General features: G+C 28.7%; 2 protein-coding genes across 2 annotated transcripts; both read right to left on the bottom strand.

Annotated features, from left to right (window-relative positions):
- LOC109361711 (ER lumen protein-retaining receptor-like) lies at positions 1,657-6,592 on the bottom strand. Its single transcript, XM_019607241.1, has 6 exons — positions 6,313-6,592; positions 5,179-5,381; positions 4,007-4,147; positions 3,829-3,909; positions 2,078-2,205; positions 1,657-1,842 (listed from the first exon to the last, which is right to left on the bottom strand). The coding sequence occupies exons 1-6, from the start codon at positions 6,539-6,541 to the stop codon at positions 1,803-1,805; spliced, it is 822 nt and encodes a 273-aa protein (XP_019462786.1). The 5' UTR covers positions 6,542-6,592; the 3' UTR covers positions 1,657-1,802.
- Positions 11,189-15,860, bottom strand: LOC109361710 (ER lumen protein-retaining receptor-like). The gene is made up of 6 exons (XM_019607240.1): positions 15,569-15,860; positions 13,778-13,980; positions 12,637-12,777; positions 12,459-12,539; positions 11,576-11,703; positions 11,189-11,244 (listed from the first exon to the last, which is right to left on the bottom strand). The coding sequence occupies exons 1-6, from the start codon at positions 15,795-15,797 to the stop codon at positions 11,205-11,207; spliced, it is 822 nt and encodes a 273-aa protein (XP_019462785.1). The 5' UTR covers positions 15,798-15,860; the 3' UTR covers positions 11,189-11,204.

Raw genomic sequence — 19,409 nt, 5'->3', positions numbered from 1 at the left:
TAATTTGTAAGTTTTTGAGAAAAATATTCCTTGAAGTTGCTAGTTCAAAAAATCTGAATAGTGGACTGAAACATGTTTTTCACAAAGTTGTGAAATTGTTTAAAGATGGTGCATGCCTCAGATTTTTCTTTCATAAGATAGGTCCAACATATTTGTGTGTGGTCATCAATAAAGGTAATGAACCGCCTTGTTCCAGTAAGGTTAGACACACGAGCATACCCCCAAATGTCACTATGAATGAGGAGGAAGGGTTTTGAATTTTTATGTGAGTGTTGAGGATGACAATTTCTAGGTTGTTTTACAATAATGCAGTTTTCACATTGGAAAGAAGAAACATTTTTATTGATAAACAACTTGGGATACAATAATTTGAGATAATTGAAGCTGGGGTAACATAAACGTTTGTGCCAAAGCATAACATCGGAATCTGAATCACTGGATAGGGAAACTTTTGATTGCACTACGTTTCTTGAAGAAGATCTAGGAACATCTATTTCTTGGCATAGTGCAACTAATACATTATAGTATTCAATTACAGTCTTGTTTCCTTGTGTATTTCTAGATGCATCCTTGCTTTATTTATACTCTAGAAATCTACACTATGGTTTGTCATTATTTTAATAGGAAAATAAACTTTATCATTGGAAAATGAGGGAAAGCACAATAATAGGGAGGATATGAAATTCTTTTTGGGAGTTCTTTTATATTAACATTGATGTTTGCATATCTACTTCTCATGCAATATCTTCTGACTGTAATAAAGGGAATGTTACATATATAACAATAGATTTAGAGATTAATGATTTGTGATACAATATTATGACATCTTTGAGATTATTTTTATTTATTCTTTATCTCTGCCATCAACATGGTGTGCTTGTTAACATTGTAAGAAAAGTGATTTTGGGAATGTGGAAAATATTGAGTAATGACAATGTAAAGTGATAAAGATACTTGTCAAAGGATGAGGGCAAGAAGGGTGGGATTGAGGAAAGAAATTTTTTCCACTATTAATTAGAAATAGTTACCACATTCAAAGTTTGAACTTATTTTTTAACATAAGTCAATTTATTTTTAACTATGTTAACATTTCTTATTAGTGATAAAGATACTTGTATGAAATAGAGTTGCTCACATGGTTTCTTTTAATAATTTTATACAGCCTTTAAATCTTATTAAAATGAATGAGTATGATTGGGTGTATGTGTTTAATTTAACACATATTGTCAATATATCACAATTCTAGAAACAAATGTTGGCTGATACCAGATTTTTCATTTTTATTTTTAAAAAGAATTCATAACTAATGAAGAATGTAAATAAATAATTTTGATTCACATGCATTATCACTATAAATAAATTTTACATTAACTCCAATGATCCAATAAAAAATATAAGAGAATAAATTATCTCCTTTAACCACTAAAGTTATGATATGTATACTATTTTTTTGTTTTTTGAAATATTTTGTAAAAAATGATTAAATATGATATTATGTCATGATTTTAGTGCTAGATGAGATAACTCATATATTAATATGAGAATATACTTTACTCTCAAACTACAAATATCAAAATATTAGGACAAATATAAAAAAATAGCTAAAATAGGGAAGTTAAGAGAAATACAGATTTAAGTATCACATTATATATAAGTTTGAAATGTATCCTCATTAAAGTGATGTAATAAAATTACATGCTTATAACCTTCATTCTTTCTAATGCATAGAATAAGCATCTAACAAATTTAATTGAAGTGCTTAACTCTGAATCAACATATTATATGTGAGAAAATCAAGATCCTTAAACAGGCATCTTCTTCAAAAGCTGCCCTTGCATGAAACTGAAAAAGAGAACCATGCAAAACAAATATTATACTCAAATATACAAGAGAAAAATAAATGTATATAAAGATAATCTAAGAATTTTTTACACCGATAATGTATTATCCATTATTTATATTTAATCATTATCAACTCATAAATATAACTAATACAAACAAAATAATGGATTATATATTAATTATGTATAAATCTTTACATTGATAATACATCGATAGAAGGAAGAGATTGACCTACCTCTTAATGTAATAGTAACAAAAGTCTGCTAAGATAAATGATTGAACCATCTCTGCAATAAAACCTGTGACGTACCAGAAATAGCCACCCTCATCCCAAAAAAAGTAATGCCCTCGAGTCTCATAAATCTGCAAATGATTAGAAATCAAGAGATATATATATTGATTGAGCCATGAAAGTAGGAGTGCTTATAAAGAAAAGCGGCTATTTAATGCACGAGGTTATGCTTAATAAGATATGAGGATGATAAATATATGTAATCTGATTTCAGTAGTGGAAAGTTTGTTTATAAGTTATAAAGAAAAGTGTAGGTCATTATAATATCTTAGTTCTTCTGATATGAATATACTGAGTGTATCAGCCACTGGCTTAAATACTATTGCAGTATTTTATTCCTCACGAAGGGGAGCCTTTTGCGATTCGAACCCGTGACCTTGGGGATAAATAGTCACTATTGTAGCTTAATGGTAGCGACTTAGTTGTATAGTGACTATTTATCCTTGAGGTCACGGGTTCGATGGCGGAAGGCTCCCCTTTGTTGGGAATAAAATACTACATGAGGTATTTAAGCTGGTAAGTGATACGCTTAATGATAACCACTCAGTTGTATAGTGACTGTTTATCTCTGAGGTCACGGGCTCGAGTCGCGGAAGGCTCCCCTTTGTGGGGAATAATATACTATATGAGGTATTTAAGCTAGTAGGTGATACGCTTAATGATAACGATTTAGTTGTATAATGACTATTTATTCCCGAGGTCACAACCTCCAGTCGCAGAAGGCTCCCCTTTATGAGGAATAAAATACTACAAGAATATTTAATCTAGTGTATGATACGCTCAGCATATTCATGAGTTTAAAAGGTTGTATGTTAGAACCGGAGTGTTACAGTCATAATAAAAAACTTTGCCTTAAAAATGTGTTCTTATTATACAGGAAGGATGTTGTAAATGCCTTATAAATGGACTTCAAAGTTTTCTATACTTAAGCAAAGTTTAAAGTGCAAAAATGTTATATATACACTCAAATGCAACGACAATATCCTAAACCTTTCTCATTTAGAAAATATAGGAGAAATAAGAAGCATGTAACATCACAACAAGAACCATTTTCAAATAATATGATTCAAAGCAGTCTAATTTATCATTTGATTAAGACTACAAACAAAACCCATTTTCAAATCTGGTGAAAAGTCAAACCGGTTAGACCACTCGATTCGGTTTGCTTCTCACAACATTGGTTCTATCATTAAGAATGCTATGATAATTGAAGGAGTACACATAAAAAGTGGTGGAATATTTTCTGATAAGGCACCACAAAGTGCTAAAAAAGGTTTGTGAAAGAACTTCAACATCCACCCTATAGTTTGAATTTAGGGGTAAAAGTTCTACATGCAACATTTTAACATACACATCTTTTTTTCTTCTTCTTCTTCTTCCATAACATACAAATTTAGTTTTCAATGTAAGGTCACTGAGAGAAAACAAATTATGAAAATACTTTTGTAAGGTTAAGGAAAAAGGAAAAAAATCTTCCTTAACCAAAGTTACTCCGAAAACTCATAAGATTTTTTTTACCACTCTCATATACAGAAATTAACTAAAACAATGTATAAAATTGGAACAATTCTTTTGGTTCTTGATAAAAAAATTTAAGCTCCATTTCCATTTAGCAATGTGTTTCCCTAAAATTTAATATATGAAGAAAAAAAAAGAAGTTCTAAGAAATAAAACAATTTAAAAAATAATCTCACCTGAATAATCCAATTTGCCAATCCCAAGAATTTTGAAAGACCAAGAGCAAATACATATTTTCCTGTCATGGGTTCAATCATCTAGAAACAAACAATAATTATAATAATTATAATTTTCTCTATAGAGATTTGATAATATATATATATATATATTAGAACAAAGTTTGAGGATCAAAACCTTTGCATTCTGCATATATCGAAGTTGAGGGAGAACAGATATTGCTTCCAAATACACAGCAAATGACCAAAGAAATCCAAATATCCGAAAATGCATTGTAAAAGGGTGTGCTAGAAATGCAAGGAGTGCACAAGCCACAAACTGGAACAAAAATTCATAGGATATATATATATATATATATATGTTATTGATGTATTTAATTTGTATCATTTATGCCACCATAGATATTGAACAAAACATGCTGAAAAAACTTGAAGTTTGGATAATGTTTGTAGTTGTGTAAGATAGTCTAAGTCATAGTTACATGGTACCCAATATAGATACGTAATTCAATTGGGTAGGTAGTTCGTCACTTTTTACGTTAATTTTATGAGATCTTATATATGACGAATTGGGTATGTGGTACAGTAAATTGGTATGCACTATGTATTGTTTGATTTGCTATATATTCTCAAATTTATGCATTCCCTTAAAATCAGATAATGCTTTTGGCTTTTTCAAAATTTTCATCATCAAGAGATTAACAACAACAACTTAAATTTTCTGTTAACTCTAGGGTTTTAGAACTCCTCCGAGTAAGTAACTGAACAAATTGCTAGCAATGGCATAATAGAAGGTTCTTGTGGAAGAAATAATGCAAAACAAGAGGCAGATTGTTTTATGCATATTTCAGGAACTTCCACAACAAAACTACAATTTCTCCTAAAAAAAATTGTTAATCTATGAATTTTGATGATGATATTAGTCTTATAGAAATCTATGAATTCTGATGATGATACTAGTCTTATGTTAATCTATGGAAGGTTGTTTATCTCGTGACTTGAAGGTCATATGTTCAAATCATGAAAACAGCTGATTTGCTTGTGAGAATAAGACTATACACATTTACTCTCCTCAGACTCTACTAAGAGAGATCTATTGTCTCAAATCTTATCTCATACAGTGTCTTGCGTTGATGAAAACAGGTTACGTTAATTAAAAACTTTAAACATTGATTACTGTTGCTGTTTTTGCTTCATTATTATTGGACGAAACAATATATAAGACATGATTTGGGATAACAGATCCATCCATGTTGTTATATTCATGCAATGCATAGAAGCAAGGAATCAATTTTATGCTCTAAGATCACAAAACAAAAAGTGTAGAAATGATAATGTTTAGTTATTTACCACATAGCGAAGTTTAATGGTGTCCAATTCCTTTATATAAGATGACTTCAACTTGAATCTGATCATCCATATAACCAATAATACTGACAATAGAGATGTCAAATCTAGTACAGTGTGGATGTTAGGGTCACTGAGGACCACGCCACAACATAACCTAACTACTAGGAATGAAGCCATGAGCTCTTGTGTATTCAGTGATACACCTGAAAACAACAATCAAATGTTGATTGAGTTTAAAATGTGTGCACTGATAGTGTAATGTTTTTTATACTATCAATACATTATTCATCTTTAATTTGTATTACTTTTGTTTGAAAGTCAACGGTAGTTAACAAATCAATGGTGAATGATTTGCTGACAGTGTAAAAACACTTACACTATCAACATATTAATTTCAGGTTGATTTTAGACTCTGTACTATAATAATATTAATAAAGTAATATCTGCAATATTCAAGACAAGGGCTAGTTGGTAAAGTAATGAAGGTTAAAAGGTAAAAATAAAGATCAATCTCAATTCATATATTTCAACATATTCATGTGTGAAGGTATTAATAAAACTATGAAAACTTGGTGGCAAATTGAGGTATTTAGATGTAATTATTGTAATGCTCAATGAAAAATAGCAAGATTGGGGAAATAAATATAATAACATCTCTTTATCACACCCCTAGAATATAGATAAAATTATGTTTTATTTGATGTTATGATCATAAAATTATGTATTAATAAGAAATGAACAAATATTTGCAATTATATAAAATTGAAGTTTTTCTTGTAAAACTATTTTAAAGTATCATATCATATCATGAATTTCAAAATTATGTATATCTCCATATCAATTTCATATCCCATCTTAATATATAATGGATTCGAGTTTATAAACCTTTTTTACTGCAAAAGAAATATAATCCTTCATTATTGATTATATCCATGAATTAGAATTAAGGACACATTGTGATACACTTAAATGGTGATTTATATCACCATCCTCTACATTGTGATACATTGGAAATTGCAATTAAATAGTGTAATTTAATTTGATTTTTCAAAGTAATCAGAAATTGAAAAACATGAATCCTAACAACAACAACAAAAACATCAAAACCAATTATTGAGTTAAAAAGAAATGTACCAGAACATGTCTTGTGAGTGAAAAGCTTGTAGAAGAGGATAAGAGTCCCAGCAATATGGATTGCTTCAGAAGCTAAGAAGAAAGAATGAGTATCTTTGATAATAAACTTTAGAGCCACCAAAGCAAAAAGTGCAAGTAAAATCACTAATAATATGTTCACTTTCTTAGGGTTTTTGCTCAACCATCCAATCAAAACATGAATTGGTGAAAGACCCTTCTTTGTTCCCATTGTCAATACCACAATCACTTTGTCTTAGAGAACATGCAATGGGAGATTTTATATTATATGTCAAACAAAATTTTCTTACTATGCCTATGAATGGGACCATTGGTCCTTTGACTCTTATGATATATGGTAAAATGTAAAAAAAGTTAATTAAGGAAGTTTTTGGTATATTGGTTTTATTTTGTTTTGAAAAAGTATAAAATGTAAAATAATATTTTGTTTTGAATAAAAGTGTAAAATAATATTTTGTTTTGAATAAAAGTGTAAAATAATATTTTGTTTTGAATAAAAGTGTAAAATAATATTTTGTTTTGAATAAAAGTGTAAAATAATATTTTGTTTTGAATAAAAGTGTAAAATAATATTTTGTTTTGAATAAAAGTGTAAAATAATATTTTGTTTTGAATAAAAGTGTAAAATAATATTTTGTTTTGAATAAAAGTGTAAAATAATATTTTGTTTTGAATAAAAGTGTGGTAAACAAAGGAAAGGATTGCCAAAACTTTTAGAAGAATGGAGTTACATCATTTTGTTTATATGCCACAATGAATATTTGTTAATTTATTATTATATTTAATAAAACATTGAATGATTTATGAAAATATGTGATAGAAAATAATTAATAATGAATAGATCTTGTCCTTCTCATAAAATATAAAATGTTTTGACGGTCTTTTAACAAGATATTTTATATTTTCTACTAAACATTTATTTTGTATTTTGTATTTTGCTCTTATTACAAGTTGTGATTATCTCTATTTTTTGTTGTTATTGACACTATCATTTAATGATCAATATTAAATCAACATAAGATTATAATATTATATTATTTTAAAAGATCAGAAAAATAACTAGATATTTTTTAATTTAGTTAAAAATGTCTTATAATAAATGTGAATACTTAGTTTTGTCCGTCTAATTTATATACTAGAACAAGATAGAAAATAGAATATTTATCAATTTAAAATAGTATAATATAAACATTGACACTATATGATTTTTATATATTATCACTGTATTATCCATCATTAATATTTAAGTATCGTTGATTGACTGTTCAAAAAAGTAATTCAAATGAATTCAACATATACCAAATCATAACAATATCTTTTGAAAATATCAAATCCTATCAATATTTAACTATAACCCTCATGGTCCCTAATATAAACACGAGAAAATACAAAAGAACCTAGTTTTCCATAATTCCATCAGTATTGTCTCTAGGTTTGTATTTTTATTGTTGTTGGAATCTGTATCATATCCCACACTCATTTGTCAGGTTCTTTTCTTCCATTCTGTTTTTTATTCACTTTTTTTTCTTTAACTCGTCCTTTCAACATTAACAATCTTGATATGTCGCTTATGTTATTTAAAACAATTAAAATACACTAAATTAATCAAAATAATTTTCTATGCTAAATTATGTAAGTCTTATTTCCATATTGTATATAAGGATATATTGGAACAATATAAACTCTTTTTAGGTGCAAAAGAAGTATGTGTGTTATTAAAAGAAATAATCAAAGAAATTAAAGGTATAAAACTCTATGTCTAGCAAAAAAAAATTTTTCTGCTATTCATAAATAATTAATTAATAGGAATAACCAAACAAATTTAAGGTATAAATTAGTCAATACAATTTGTGAGGATATCATTTTAATATGGGCGGATGATATATTAACATCATCCTTAATCAGTACTAGAATCATAAGCTTAGAACTACTTTAATGACCAACACACTCTCAAATTTGCAAAAAAAAAGGTTTTCTGTGTTTTGTCTGCAAAAAAAATATAATGCTGACTCCAAATCATTTGTAAGAGAGCTAAATTTCCATTTTCCTCTTTCAAATTCGTGTAACTGATGATATCTACATAAAAAATTTCTAATAACACAAGGCTTCATGATAATTTTTAAATATTAATAAGTTATCTTTAGTCACCCATTTTAGCCCACATATATGATAGGAGATTATTTCAGAATGATCTACAAAGTATCAACAGCCCCACGAAGGTATTTTGTAACCATTTTACTGACACAGCAGGCGCTGCAGTGAAACTGATTGTAAAAGAGGGGAAATCGGCCACATTAAAATTACCTTATGGGGAGGTCCGTTTGATATCCAAAAACTGCTCAGCAATAGTCGGACAAGTGGGGAATGTTGGGGTAAACCAGAAAAGTTTGGGTTGATCCGGATCTAAATGTTGGCTAGGTAAGCGTCCTGTTGTAAGAGGAGTAGTTATGAACTCTGTAGACCATCCCCATGTGGGTGGTGAAGGGAGGGCCCCAATTGGTAGGAAAAAACCCGCAACTTCTTGGGGTCGCATGTACATTACCATAATGATGATGTTTTTCCAAAATCAAACCTTGTTGTTCAGCATCTTTGACTAGCCATCCCTTAGAAGGGATTGTTAAAAGATCATCAATCCCTAATGAAATGGATGTAGCAGTAGCTTGATGAAACCCCAAAGTCTTTACTTGATCCAGAATGTGTGATGTATATGCCATTCCGAAATGATCTAATTATTAAATAAAAGAACATATTCTTCAACATAATTCATATACCATCCCCTATTTAACCGAAAGGATAAAAGAATACAAATAAACCAAAATAAAACGTTCCTCGCTCAAAATGTGAAAGAAAATATATAAAATCGAAATCTAAATGAATATCTCGAGCAAAAGTTAGAGCATTAAAATTATGCTATATAAAATACTACAAAAGGAATGATTCACGTCTTAGGGAAATATTATCACATTGATATTCAACAACATAAGGTTATATTCAACAACATTTTTTGTAGCATTGTAAAAAATAGATATTTAACAGCGCTCAGTAAAACAAGCGTTGTTAAATGTTTACTTTCTAAATAAGACAGTATATGTCTCAGACATTTTATCAAATACATGACAAGCATGTCCAACTCCACCACATTTACAATAGATTTGTTAAATCACAAACGACTCCAGCTACATTCAACCTTAACAAATTCCAATTTTATAAAATAACATGTGAGTAATGAAATCTTACACAAATTGTTCATTCTTTCTCCTCCAATGTGCAAGTCCTTACAAAGTGTTCTTGTGTTTCCCAATATCAATGAAAGCTACAATTACAAATAAAAAATGACATCTTTAAACAAATTGCAAAAGTTATGAAAAAAACACAAAATTAGCATCAATTTAGAAAGAAAATTTATCATTATACTCAAACCATGTCTTATAAACTAGTGAACCATAACAAAAAACCTAGAGCACCATAGTTGTATAACTTCACAACAAATAAAGACCACATTATTAGTGAAGAGAGAAATAAATGAGCTAAAATAAGATAACGATTTACCTTATGCTTGAAGAGAAAAACCAGAAATCGATAACTTGCTTGAAGAGAGAAACTAAAAACACAAGAGAAAAAATATAACTTATGGAGAAGAAGAAAACTAAGAGAAATAATAAACTGAGTGATATGTATATTATTGTGTGAGGTTTTGTTTTTGAATTTTAAAAGATTCATGCTCACTAAAACAAGCGTTTGACATTGCTTATTGAAGAAGTGCTCTTAAATATACGAAGATCTTTAATAACACTTTCTTTAATGAGCGCTGTTAAAAATAACACATTTAACAACGCTTATTGACGAAGTGTTGGCAAATATATGAAGTATGACATTTAACGACGTTTTCTTTAATAAGCGTTGTTAAATATAACACATTTAACAGTGTTTTCTTCAATAAGCGCTGTTAATTCTCTTCTGCCTTATATTTAACGACGTTCAATACATAAACTCTGTTAAATGAGCGTTGTTAAATATCAATTCTAGTGTAATGCACTTTGGTTTATGTAGAGTTTAAGTGCCTCTCGAACAACAATTGACACAAAGCCAGAAAGAAATTTTTGAAGAAGAACTTTTGGCAAAGCCATCTCTAGTCCAATAACCCCGAGATGCTTCTAAAATATTCATGCTTTCTAGATCATGTATCTTGTACATTCAAGCAAGTTGTAGCACTAGCCTGACTTGTGTTCTTGGTTGTTGTTATCATTATTTTCAATTTTCAGGAATACCCCGACCTACATTCTTGGTTAATTTCATTATTGTTTCCAAGTTTCAGTTGTACCCTGAGATGTGTTTTTGGTACGTAGTGTTCATTCTTCTTCTCAAGTTTCAGTAGTACCTCTTAACTTGTGTTTTCTTATTTTTTTTTTTTTATTCCCAAATTCTGGTAGTACACTAACCTATATTCTAGCATTACCCAAACCTATGTCCTTATTCTCAAGTTCTCACAATGCCTTGACCGTTATTTTTGTTAATCTTCCCAAGTTCTAATAGTACCTCGACCATAAATTTTTGGTTGTTGTTTGATCTTTTTTCCAAGTTTGAACAACAACCAAATTGAGTTCATGTTAGTTTTATTATTTGTGTTCTCATGTTCCTGTAGAATACCAACTTGTTTTCTTACTGATGTATATTTATTCATGCTCCTAAACTTCGATAGTACTCCAACATGTGTTTTTTGTGGTTTAATTATTCTCGGTCCAAAGTTCTGACAGTATCCCAACTTGAGCTCTTGTGGTTTTATAATAAAATTACATGTTTAAAAAGCATGTAACAAATTTAATTGAAGTGCTTAACTCTAAAGCAACATATTATATGTCAGAAAATCAATATCCTTAAACTGGCATCTTCTTCAAAAGCTGCCCTTGCATGAAACTGAAAAGAGAACAATGCAAAACAAATATTATACTCAAATATACAAGAGAAAAAATACAAATAAAATGGTGTCAATATATACAAGAATATGTAAGAATATGTAAAATGTAAGAATATATACAATATATACAAAAATACAAACAAATATTATACTCAAATATACAAGAATATGTAAGAATTTTTTACAGTGTCAATATATCATCCACTATTCATATTTGATTATTATTGATTCTTAAACATAACAAATACAAATAAAATGGTGGATGATATATAAACTGTATATAAATCTTTATATCGATACTACATCGGTAGAGGGAAGAGATTGGCCTACCTCTTAATGTAATAGTAACAAAAGTCTGCCAAGATAAATGATTGAACCATCTCTGCAATAAAACCTATCAAGTACCACATATTGCCACCCCCATTCAAAAAAAAGTATCCCCCTCCAGATTCATAAATCTGCAAATATTAAAAAATCAAATTACATGTTAATTGAATTATTATTGTCCCCAAGAGATATATCTACTGATTGAGCTATGAGAGTGTGAGCACTTAGGTTCTTATAAAGAAAAGTGGCCAAATGCATCATGTTCTTGCTTAGTGAGATTTGAGAAGGATAAATGTATACAATATTATCTCGTAAGCAGAAAGATTATTTCCGGATTATAAAGAAAAGTGTTGGTCATTAAAAAAAACTTTTGCCTAAAAAAGGTCTTCTTATTATACCATAAGGATATTCTAAAAGCTTTATAAATGGACTTAATTTTTTTATAGATGATTAGTGCTTGAATATCTTAGACAAAAGTAAATATTTTACATCTCATATATAGAATTAAGTAAAATAGTGTAAAAATTTTGGAACCATTCTTTTGGTTCTTGATATAAATGTTGTACCCTTTTTTCTTAAAAAATTTAGGCTCCATCTCCATTTCTCAATGTATTTCTCTAAAAAATTTAATGTTTTTTTAGTATTATTAAGGGTATCCCTTACTCTATTGATAAATAACTAAAACTTTTCATGATGCATGGTTGCTCCTCCCAAATATTGTCACTCATAAGAATTGAATTATTAATTTTTTAGTCATATTAGAAATTTAACGAAACTTTAAACTACTAGACCAAGTAGCTAACGCCTTATTGATTAAAAAAATAATTGAATATATGAAAAACAAGAAGTTCTAAGAAACCAACCCATTTAAAAAAATTAATCTAACCTGAATAATCCAATTTGCCAATCCCAAAAGTTTTGAAAGACCAAGAGCAAATACATATTTTCCTGTCATGGGTTCAATCATCTAGAAACAAACAATAATTATAATAATTATAATTTTCTCTATAGAGATTTGATAATATATATATATATATATTAGAACAAAGTTTGAGGATCAAAACCTTTGCATTCTGCATATAACGAAGTTGAGGGAGAACAGAAATTGCTTCCAAATACACAGAATATGACCAAAGAAATCCAAATATTGGATAATGTACTGTAGAAGGGTGTACTACAATTGCAAGTACTGCACAAGGCACAATCTGGAACAAAAATTCATAGAATATATATATATATATATATTATTGATGTCTTTAATTTGTATCATGTATGCCATCATAGACTCATAAATGTAATCACTGTGTTTTAGCGTATTTGTATAGAATGCAAGAAAATGTGAACAAACAAAACATGCTGAAAAAACTTGAAGTTTGGATAATGTTTTGTAATTATGTAGGATCGTCTAAGTCATAGTTACATGGTACGTGATACAAATACGTAGTTCAATTGGATAGACAGTTCGCCACTTTTTACGATAACCTTATGAGGCCTTATCTAACACACTCCTCTAATAGGTTGGACGAAAATTAACACAGATGGAATAGCTAATAGCTCTCCTAATCATGCTGGAGGAGGGGGCATTTTTAGGGATACTTCTGGTGCGTTCGTTCTCATATAAGTGTTTTATGCTATTTGGTTGGAGTTTGACTCAAACATGGTTGTGGACATATTCAATAGCAAAAGTTCTATTCCTTGGAAGTTAATGAGTTTATGGAATCAATGTTATGTTCTAATCAACTCAGTGGAGTTTATAGTTTCTCATATTTTCAGAGAGGAAAATACTTGTGCTGACAAGCTAGTGGCATTTAGGGTGATATCTAAGATTGATTCGTGGTGGAATTCTATTCCTATTTTTCTTTCGGCTGAATTCAATAGGAATAGGTCATATATACTTTCTCAAAGCAGCTCAATGCTTTAGGCTTTTCAGTAACAAAAATAAAACGTACAGTCATATACATAAATTCATGTGAGCCTCGACGCAATGGTAATGTTACTTGCCTCGTGACCTGAATGTCACAGGTTCAAATCCTGAACATAACCTCTTCACGTACGAGTATAAAACTATATACATTTATCCTCCCCAGACTCCACTTAGTTACATACTCGTGCATTATATTCATGCAATGCATAGAAGCAAGGAATCAATTATGCTATAAAATCACCAAAGAAAGAGAGTAGAAATGATAATGTTTAGTTATTTACCACATAGCGAAGTTTAATTGTGTCCAACTCCTTTATATAAGATGACTTCAACTTGAATCTGATCATCCATATAACCAATAATACTGACAATAGAGATGTCAAATCTAGTGCAGTGTGGATGTTAGCCTCAGTGAGGACCACGCTAGAACATAACCTAACTACTAGGAATGAAGCCATGAGCTCTTGTGTCTTCAGTGATACACCTGAAAACAACAATCAAATGTCAGTCCTAGAAATCGAACTCCTAACCTTTTGACCTTTTTAAATCTAGCGAAACTTTAAATCACTAGATCAATATTGGTATAATATCATTCATCTAAAACACATCAACTCATAGTATTATTTACAATAATCAAGACAATGGCTAGTTCACAAAGAATTGAAGGTTAAAAGGTTAAGATCAATCTCAATTCATATATTTCACAACATATTCATGTCTGAAGGTATTAATACAACTATGAAAACTTGATGGCAAAATTCAAGTATTTAAATGTTATTATTATAATTCTCAGTAAAAAATGAGCAAGATTCCATGGGAAAGTAAATATAATAACATCTCTTTATCACATATGTCACAATCATGGAAGCCCATATAATTCAAAATTATAAAAATATTGTTTCTTATATGTATCTTTTTAAATCCTTTTATCGAATATATTTTAGATACGATTTAGATATAAATAAAATAATTTGTTTTAAAAATGTGTTTCATACCCCTAGAATATTACATTCCTTGGGAAACAATGTATCCTGATATAGGCAAAGATTATGTTTTATTTGATGTTATGATCACACATATGTTATTATAAATTGTGATCATAAAATTATGTATTAATAAGAAGGAAACGGAGTATCTCCTGGCATAAGGAGATAAGTTATCTCCTCCTGCCAGTGAAATCATGACATGTGTCATGTTTCATCATTTTCTATAAAAATATTTTTAAAAGTAAACAAAATAACACACATGTCACATTTTTATTGGCTGGAGGAGATAAGTTATCTCCTGATATAAGGAGATACATTATTCTCTAATAAGAAATGAGCAAATTTTGCAATCTATATAAAATTGATGTTTTCTTATGAAATTATTTTAAGTATCTATATATCTTGAATTTCAAAAATTATGTATATCTCTATATCGATTTTATATCTTATCTTAATATATAACGGATTCTAGTTTACAACTTTATGTTACTTTTTTTACCGGTAAAAATATATAGTCCTTCATTATTTATTCTATTGAGGAATTAGAATTATGTACACATTGTGATAGTGATTTAGATCCTCACCTCTAACTAGACATTGTGGTGCACCCAAGAAGAAAAAGAAGAAAAATTATTTTAACTAGACAAAACTAGATAATATCAAGGACTCAAGGGAAGGTAAATTTCCAACCTAGTTATAATTATTTCTTCCCTCAAAAGAGAATAACAACCCTTAGCATTATTTTAATTTGTGATTGAAGTAGCATTTTCGATTAATTATATTTATCATAATGGTGGAAAATTTGTGGAAAAAATGTAACAGATAGTGACATAATTGTACAGTCTAATCATGGACACTAATAAAATCATCACATCAAGATCGAAATTGTGATTACAAAGTATAATTTAATTCGACTTCAAAGTAATCAGAAATATGAAACACATGAATTACTAACAATAATAACAAAAACATCAAAACCCATTATTGAGTTAAGAAACACATGAATACTAACACATGAAACACATGAATAGTAACACATGAAACACATGAATAGTAACACATGAAACACATGAATACAAAGTGTACCTGAACATGTCTTGTGAGTGAAGAGTTTGTAGAAGAGGATAAGAGTCCCAGCAATATGGATTGCTTCAGAAGCTAAGAAGAAAGAATGAGTATCTTTGACAATAAACTTTAGAGCCACAAAAGCAAAAAGTGCAAGCAAGGTCACTAATAATATGTTCACTTTCTTAGAGTTTTTGCTCAACCATCCAATCAAAACATGAATTGGTGAAAGACCCTTCTTTGTTCCCATTCTGAATATCACAATCACTTTGTGTTAGAGAACATGCAATTGGAGATTTGATATTATATGTGAAACAAATTTTTCTTACTATGCCTATGAGTGTAATCATTGGTCCTTTGACTCTTATTATATATATGGTAATATGTAATAAAAGGTAATTAAGGAAGTTCTTGGTATATTGGTGTTATTTTTGAAGTAAAATAATATTTTTGATTTGAATAAAAGAGTGTTAAACAAAGGAAAGGACTGTCAAAACGTTTCAAAGAAGGGAATTACATCATTTTCTTTATATGCAACAATGATAATTTATTATTTATTTAATAATATAAATAGAAAATATTTTTTGGGAAAATCCATAATCAATAAAACATTTAATAATTTATAAAAATATGTCACAGAAAAAATTAATAAGTACTTGATCTTATTCTTATCATAAGACGCGTTGTAAAAAGTTTTGATGTTTTTTATGAGATATTTTATATTTTCTATGAAACATTTATTTTTTATTTTCCATTTTGCTTTTATTAATAATTGTGATTATCTCTAGTTTTTGTTTTTATTGACGCTATCAATGAGTAATATTAAATCAATATAAGATTATAATATTATATTATTTTAAAAAAATCATAAAAATAACTACTTTTATTGATATTTAGTTCAAAATATTATATTATAAAAGTGAACACTTAATTTTTGTCTGTCTAATTTATATACTAGAACAAGAGAGAAAAGAAATATTCTATCAACACTTTAAAATATAGGAAATTCAATCATCATCTTTAAAATATAATAAATCCTCATAAAATTTTAAAGAAAAAAAATATAAGCATTCACAATGTATGAGTTTTATATACTAAAATTATATCATCTATCATTCATATTTAAGTATTATTGACTCTTAAAGAAAATAATTTAAATGAATAATTCATGATATAGTAAATGCGTATAAATATTTACACTAACCTTATATAAATATAAAGATATACAAAATCATATTAATATCTTTGAAAATATCAAATCTTATCGATATTTAACAATATGGCATATCCACGGATTATTTGTCATCTATGCCAATTCCTAATTTTTGATTGTATTGCTGCAATCTGTAACCTCCACTCATTTGTGAGGTCTTTTTCTTCAATTCTGTTTTTTCATCTCTTCCCACACGTATTATTGATTTTCACCTTTTGTTACATTATTACTTTCATTTGTTCATTCAAACTTTTATTTATAACTCTATATCATTTATAATAATATTTATTTTATTTCTATTTGTTTAATAGTAATAAAAAATGTAACAAATAAATATAAACAGCAAAGTAACATAAAATAATTGTTAATAATAACTAAATATTTAAAATAATTCTTAAAATCCATAATTTTTTATCAAAAATTAATATAAAAATATTTTAATATTGGAAAATTAAATAAAACATTTGAAGTTTTTTATCATAATGAGTACTTAATAACGAACCAAAATAATAAATAAAAATATTTGTACTAGTTAACAATAATGATTACTTTTTATTTTAATAATTTTGTTAAAGATGTAGGAAAATTAGTCGTGAAGATTTGTAAGTTCAAGATGTCAACTAAGAAGGGAGATGAGTAAATTAGTTGTTGAGAGAATATGACTGATTTTTCTGCAATGATATCAAAGTATAAGTGCAGCAGATTGTTTATGCAGAATTCAACCAAGTAAAACAAAAAATAAATGACAAGAATAATTGGAAGAAGAATACACAAAGAATTTTTATAATGGTTCACATTCTTATCCATGAAGGTTATCTCCAGTACCTTTGCCAACAAGAGATTTTTCACTAAATCATTTGAGTTGTAATTACAATTTCATCTTACACACTCACAATTTATCTACCCTTGAAAATACTCTTTTCAAGTGAACTATTTACCCCTTCTTAACACACCATTGTGTCAAAAAGTTTACAACAAGATGAAGAAAATAACAATGACTTTGGATTGCCTTTACAAGTTTTAAACATATCTATAACTTGCAATATTTGATCTCACAATATAAATACTTAGTAAAACAATGCTCTTAATCATTTGAAAGTTTAGAACACTTTGTACTTTATCAAACAACTTCAGAAAATATGAAAGTTTTGAAACAAAGTTGCTTAAGAAATATGTGCAGAAAATTTTGTTCACCAAGTGTTTGAAAGTTTTGCATGATTGTGATTTTCGTTAGTTATGATATTTTTGAATTTTGTAATCGATTAATTGACATATTTTCAGCTAAGAGATTAAATGGTAAACTACCTATATGTTATCCTTATTAATTATACATGTTTTATCATTATGTTATGCCTAAGATGCACACAAAAATGTATGATTAATGCATGAACATATAATAATCTAGATGGCATGTCTCATGTAGATGATATGATTGTGTTTTAGAACTTGTGAGATTTGCATCTAGGTTTACCTAACCTAGACTCAATAACTAAGACTCATATATAAGACTCTAGTTTAGACATGAAGCTCTTGAGTCATTGGCATGTTGATTTGTTGAGTTATCTTTAAACTTTCACTAAATCCTTTGTCTTCATCAAAACATAGGTAAGCTAATAGTGTTATCTTGACACTTTGCATTTTCACTTTGGTAAACCTTTTGCAAAAGAAATTGTCATAAATGGGTGGAAGAAAATGTCAATCTTCTTTAATTGTCATATTGGAGTTCATTATATATAAGACATTTCCCCGATGTTATGCATATTGAAAAAATATGTTTGAAAGTCTCCATGGTACCTTACTCAATGTCCCTAGTAAGACCAAATATGGTTTGAATGCAAGGTCGGACTTGGTTAGTATAGGAATAAGAAAGGAATTGGGGCCAATAGTGAAGGGAAAACATATATTTCTACCTCCAACAACTTATACTTTGTCGATGAAGGAGAAAATGAAATTTTGTAAATTTTTTCATGGTGTTAAAGTTCTAGAGGGGTAATTTTCCAACATTCAGAACTTCATATCAATAAAAGACCTCAAGGTCTTAAGTCTCATGATTGTGATGTACTTATGGAGCAATTCTTGCCTATTTGAATACAGTCAATTCTACCTAAAAAAGTTCGAGGAACCATAACTAAGTTATGCTTCTTCTTCAAGGCAATCTGTAGCAAAGTGATTGACCCTGATAAATTATCTACATTGCACAGACAAATTATTTTGAGTTTGTGTGAGCTTGAAATGTATTTCCCACTTTCTTTTTTTGACATAATGGTTCATCTAAGCATTCATCTTATTTGAGAGACACAACTATGTGGCTCATCCTATATGAGATGGATGTACCCCTTTGAGCGATATATGAAGACATTAAAAGGGTATGTGAAAAAACGATCAAGACTAGAGGGTTGTATTATCGAGCGATATATTGTTGAAGAAGCTCTTGATTTTTCAACTGGATACCTTACCGATGGTGATTTCATGGGCATTCCAAAGCCTTGATATGAAAAAAAAACATTTCGTGAAAGTATTACTGGGAATGAAATATTGACTATAACAAGAACCGAATTGGAGCAAGCGAACTTATATGTTATATATAATGCTGACGAGGTTGAGCCATATGTTGAAATACACAAGGAGATGCTGAGGAAGTCTTACCTA

Source organism: Lupinus angustifolius, chromosome LG12 (assembly GCF_001865875.1).
Source record: "Lupinus angustifolius cultivar Tanjil chromosome LG12, LupAngTanjil_v1.0, whole genome shotgun sequence".
Classification (NCBI taxonomy): domain Eukaryota; kingdom Viridiplantae; phylum Streptophyta; class Magnoliopsida; order Fabales; family Fabaceae; genus Lupinus; species Lupinus angustifolius.
This window is presented reverse-complemented; position numbering and strand designations above follow the sequence as displayed.

Excerpts from the sequence above, each read along its gene's own strand:
- LOC109361710 (XM_019607240.1), bottom strand. The coding sequence starts at position 15,797 with ATGGGAACAAAGAAGGGTCTTTCACCAATTCATGTTTTGATTGGATGG. Across the intron at positions 13,981-15,568 it reads CACTCACAAGACATGTTCAG|GTGTATCACTGAAGACACAA; the intron begins GTACACTTTGTA and ends TGTTGTTTTCAG. Across the intron at positions 12,778-13,777 it reads CAATTAAACTTCGCTATGTG|ATTGTGCCTTGTGCAGTACT; the intron begins GTAAATAACTAA and ends TTTTTGTTCCAG.
- LOC109361711 (XM_019607241.1), bottom strand. The coding sequence starts at position 6,541 with ATGGGAACAAAGAAGGGTCTTTCACCAATTCATGTTTTGATTGGATGG. Across the intron at positions 4,148-5,178 it reads CCATTAAACTTCGCTATGTG|TTTGTGGCTTGTGCACTCCT; the intron begins GTAAATAACTAA and ends TTTTTGTTCCAG. Across the intron at positions 1,843-2,077 it reads TGTTACTATTACATTAAGAG|TTTCATGCAAGGGCAGCTTT; the intron begins GTAGGTCAATCT and ends TCTCTTTTTCAG.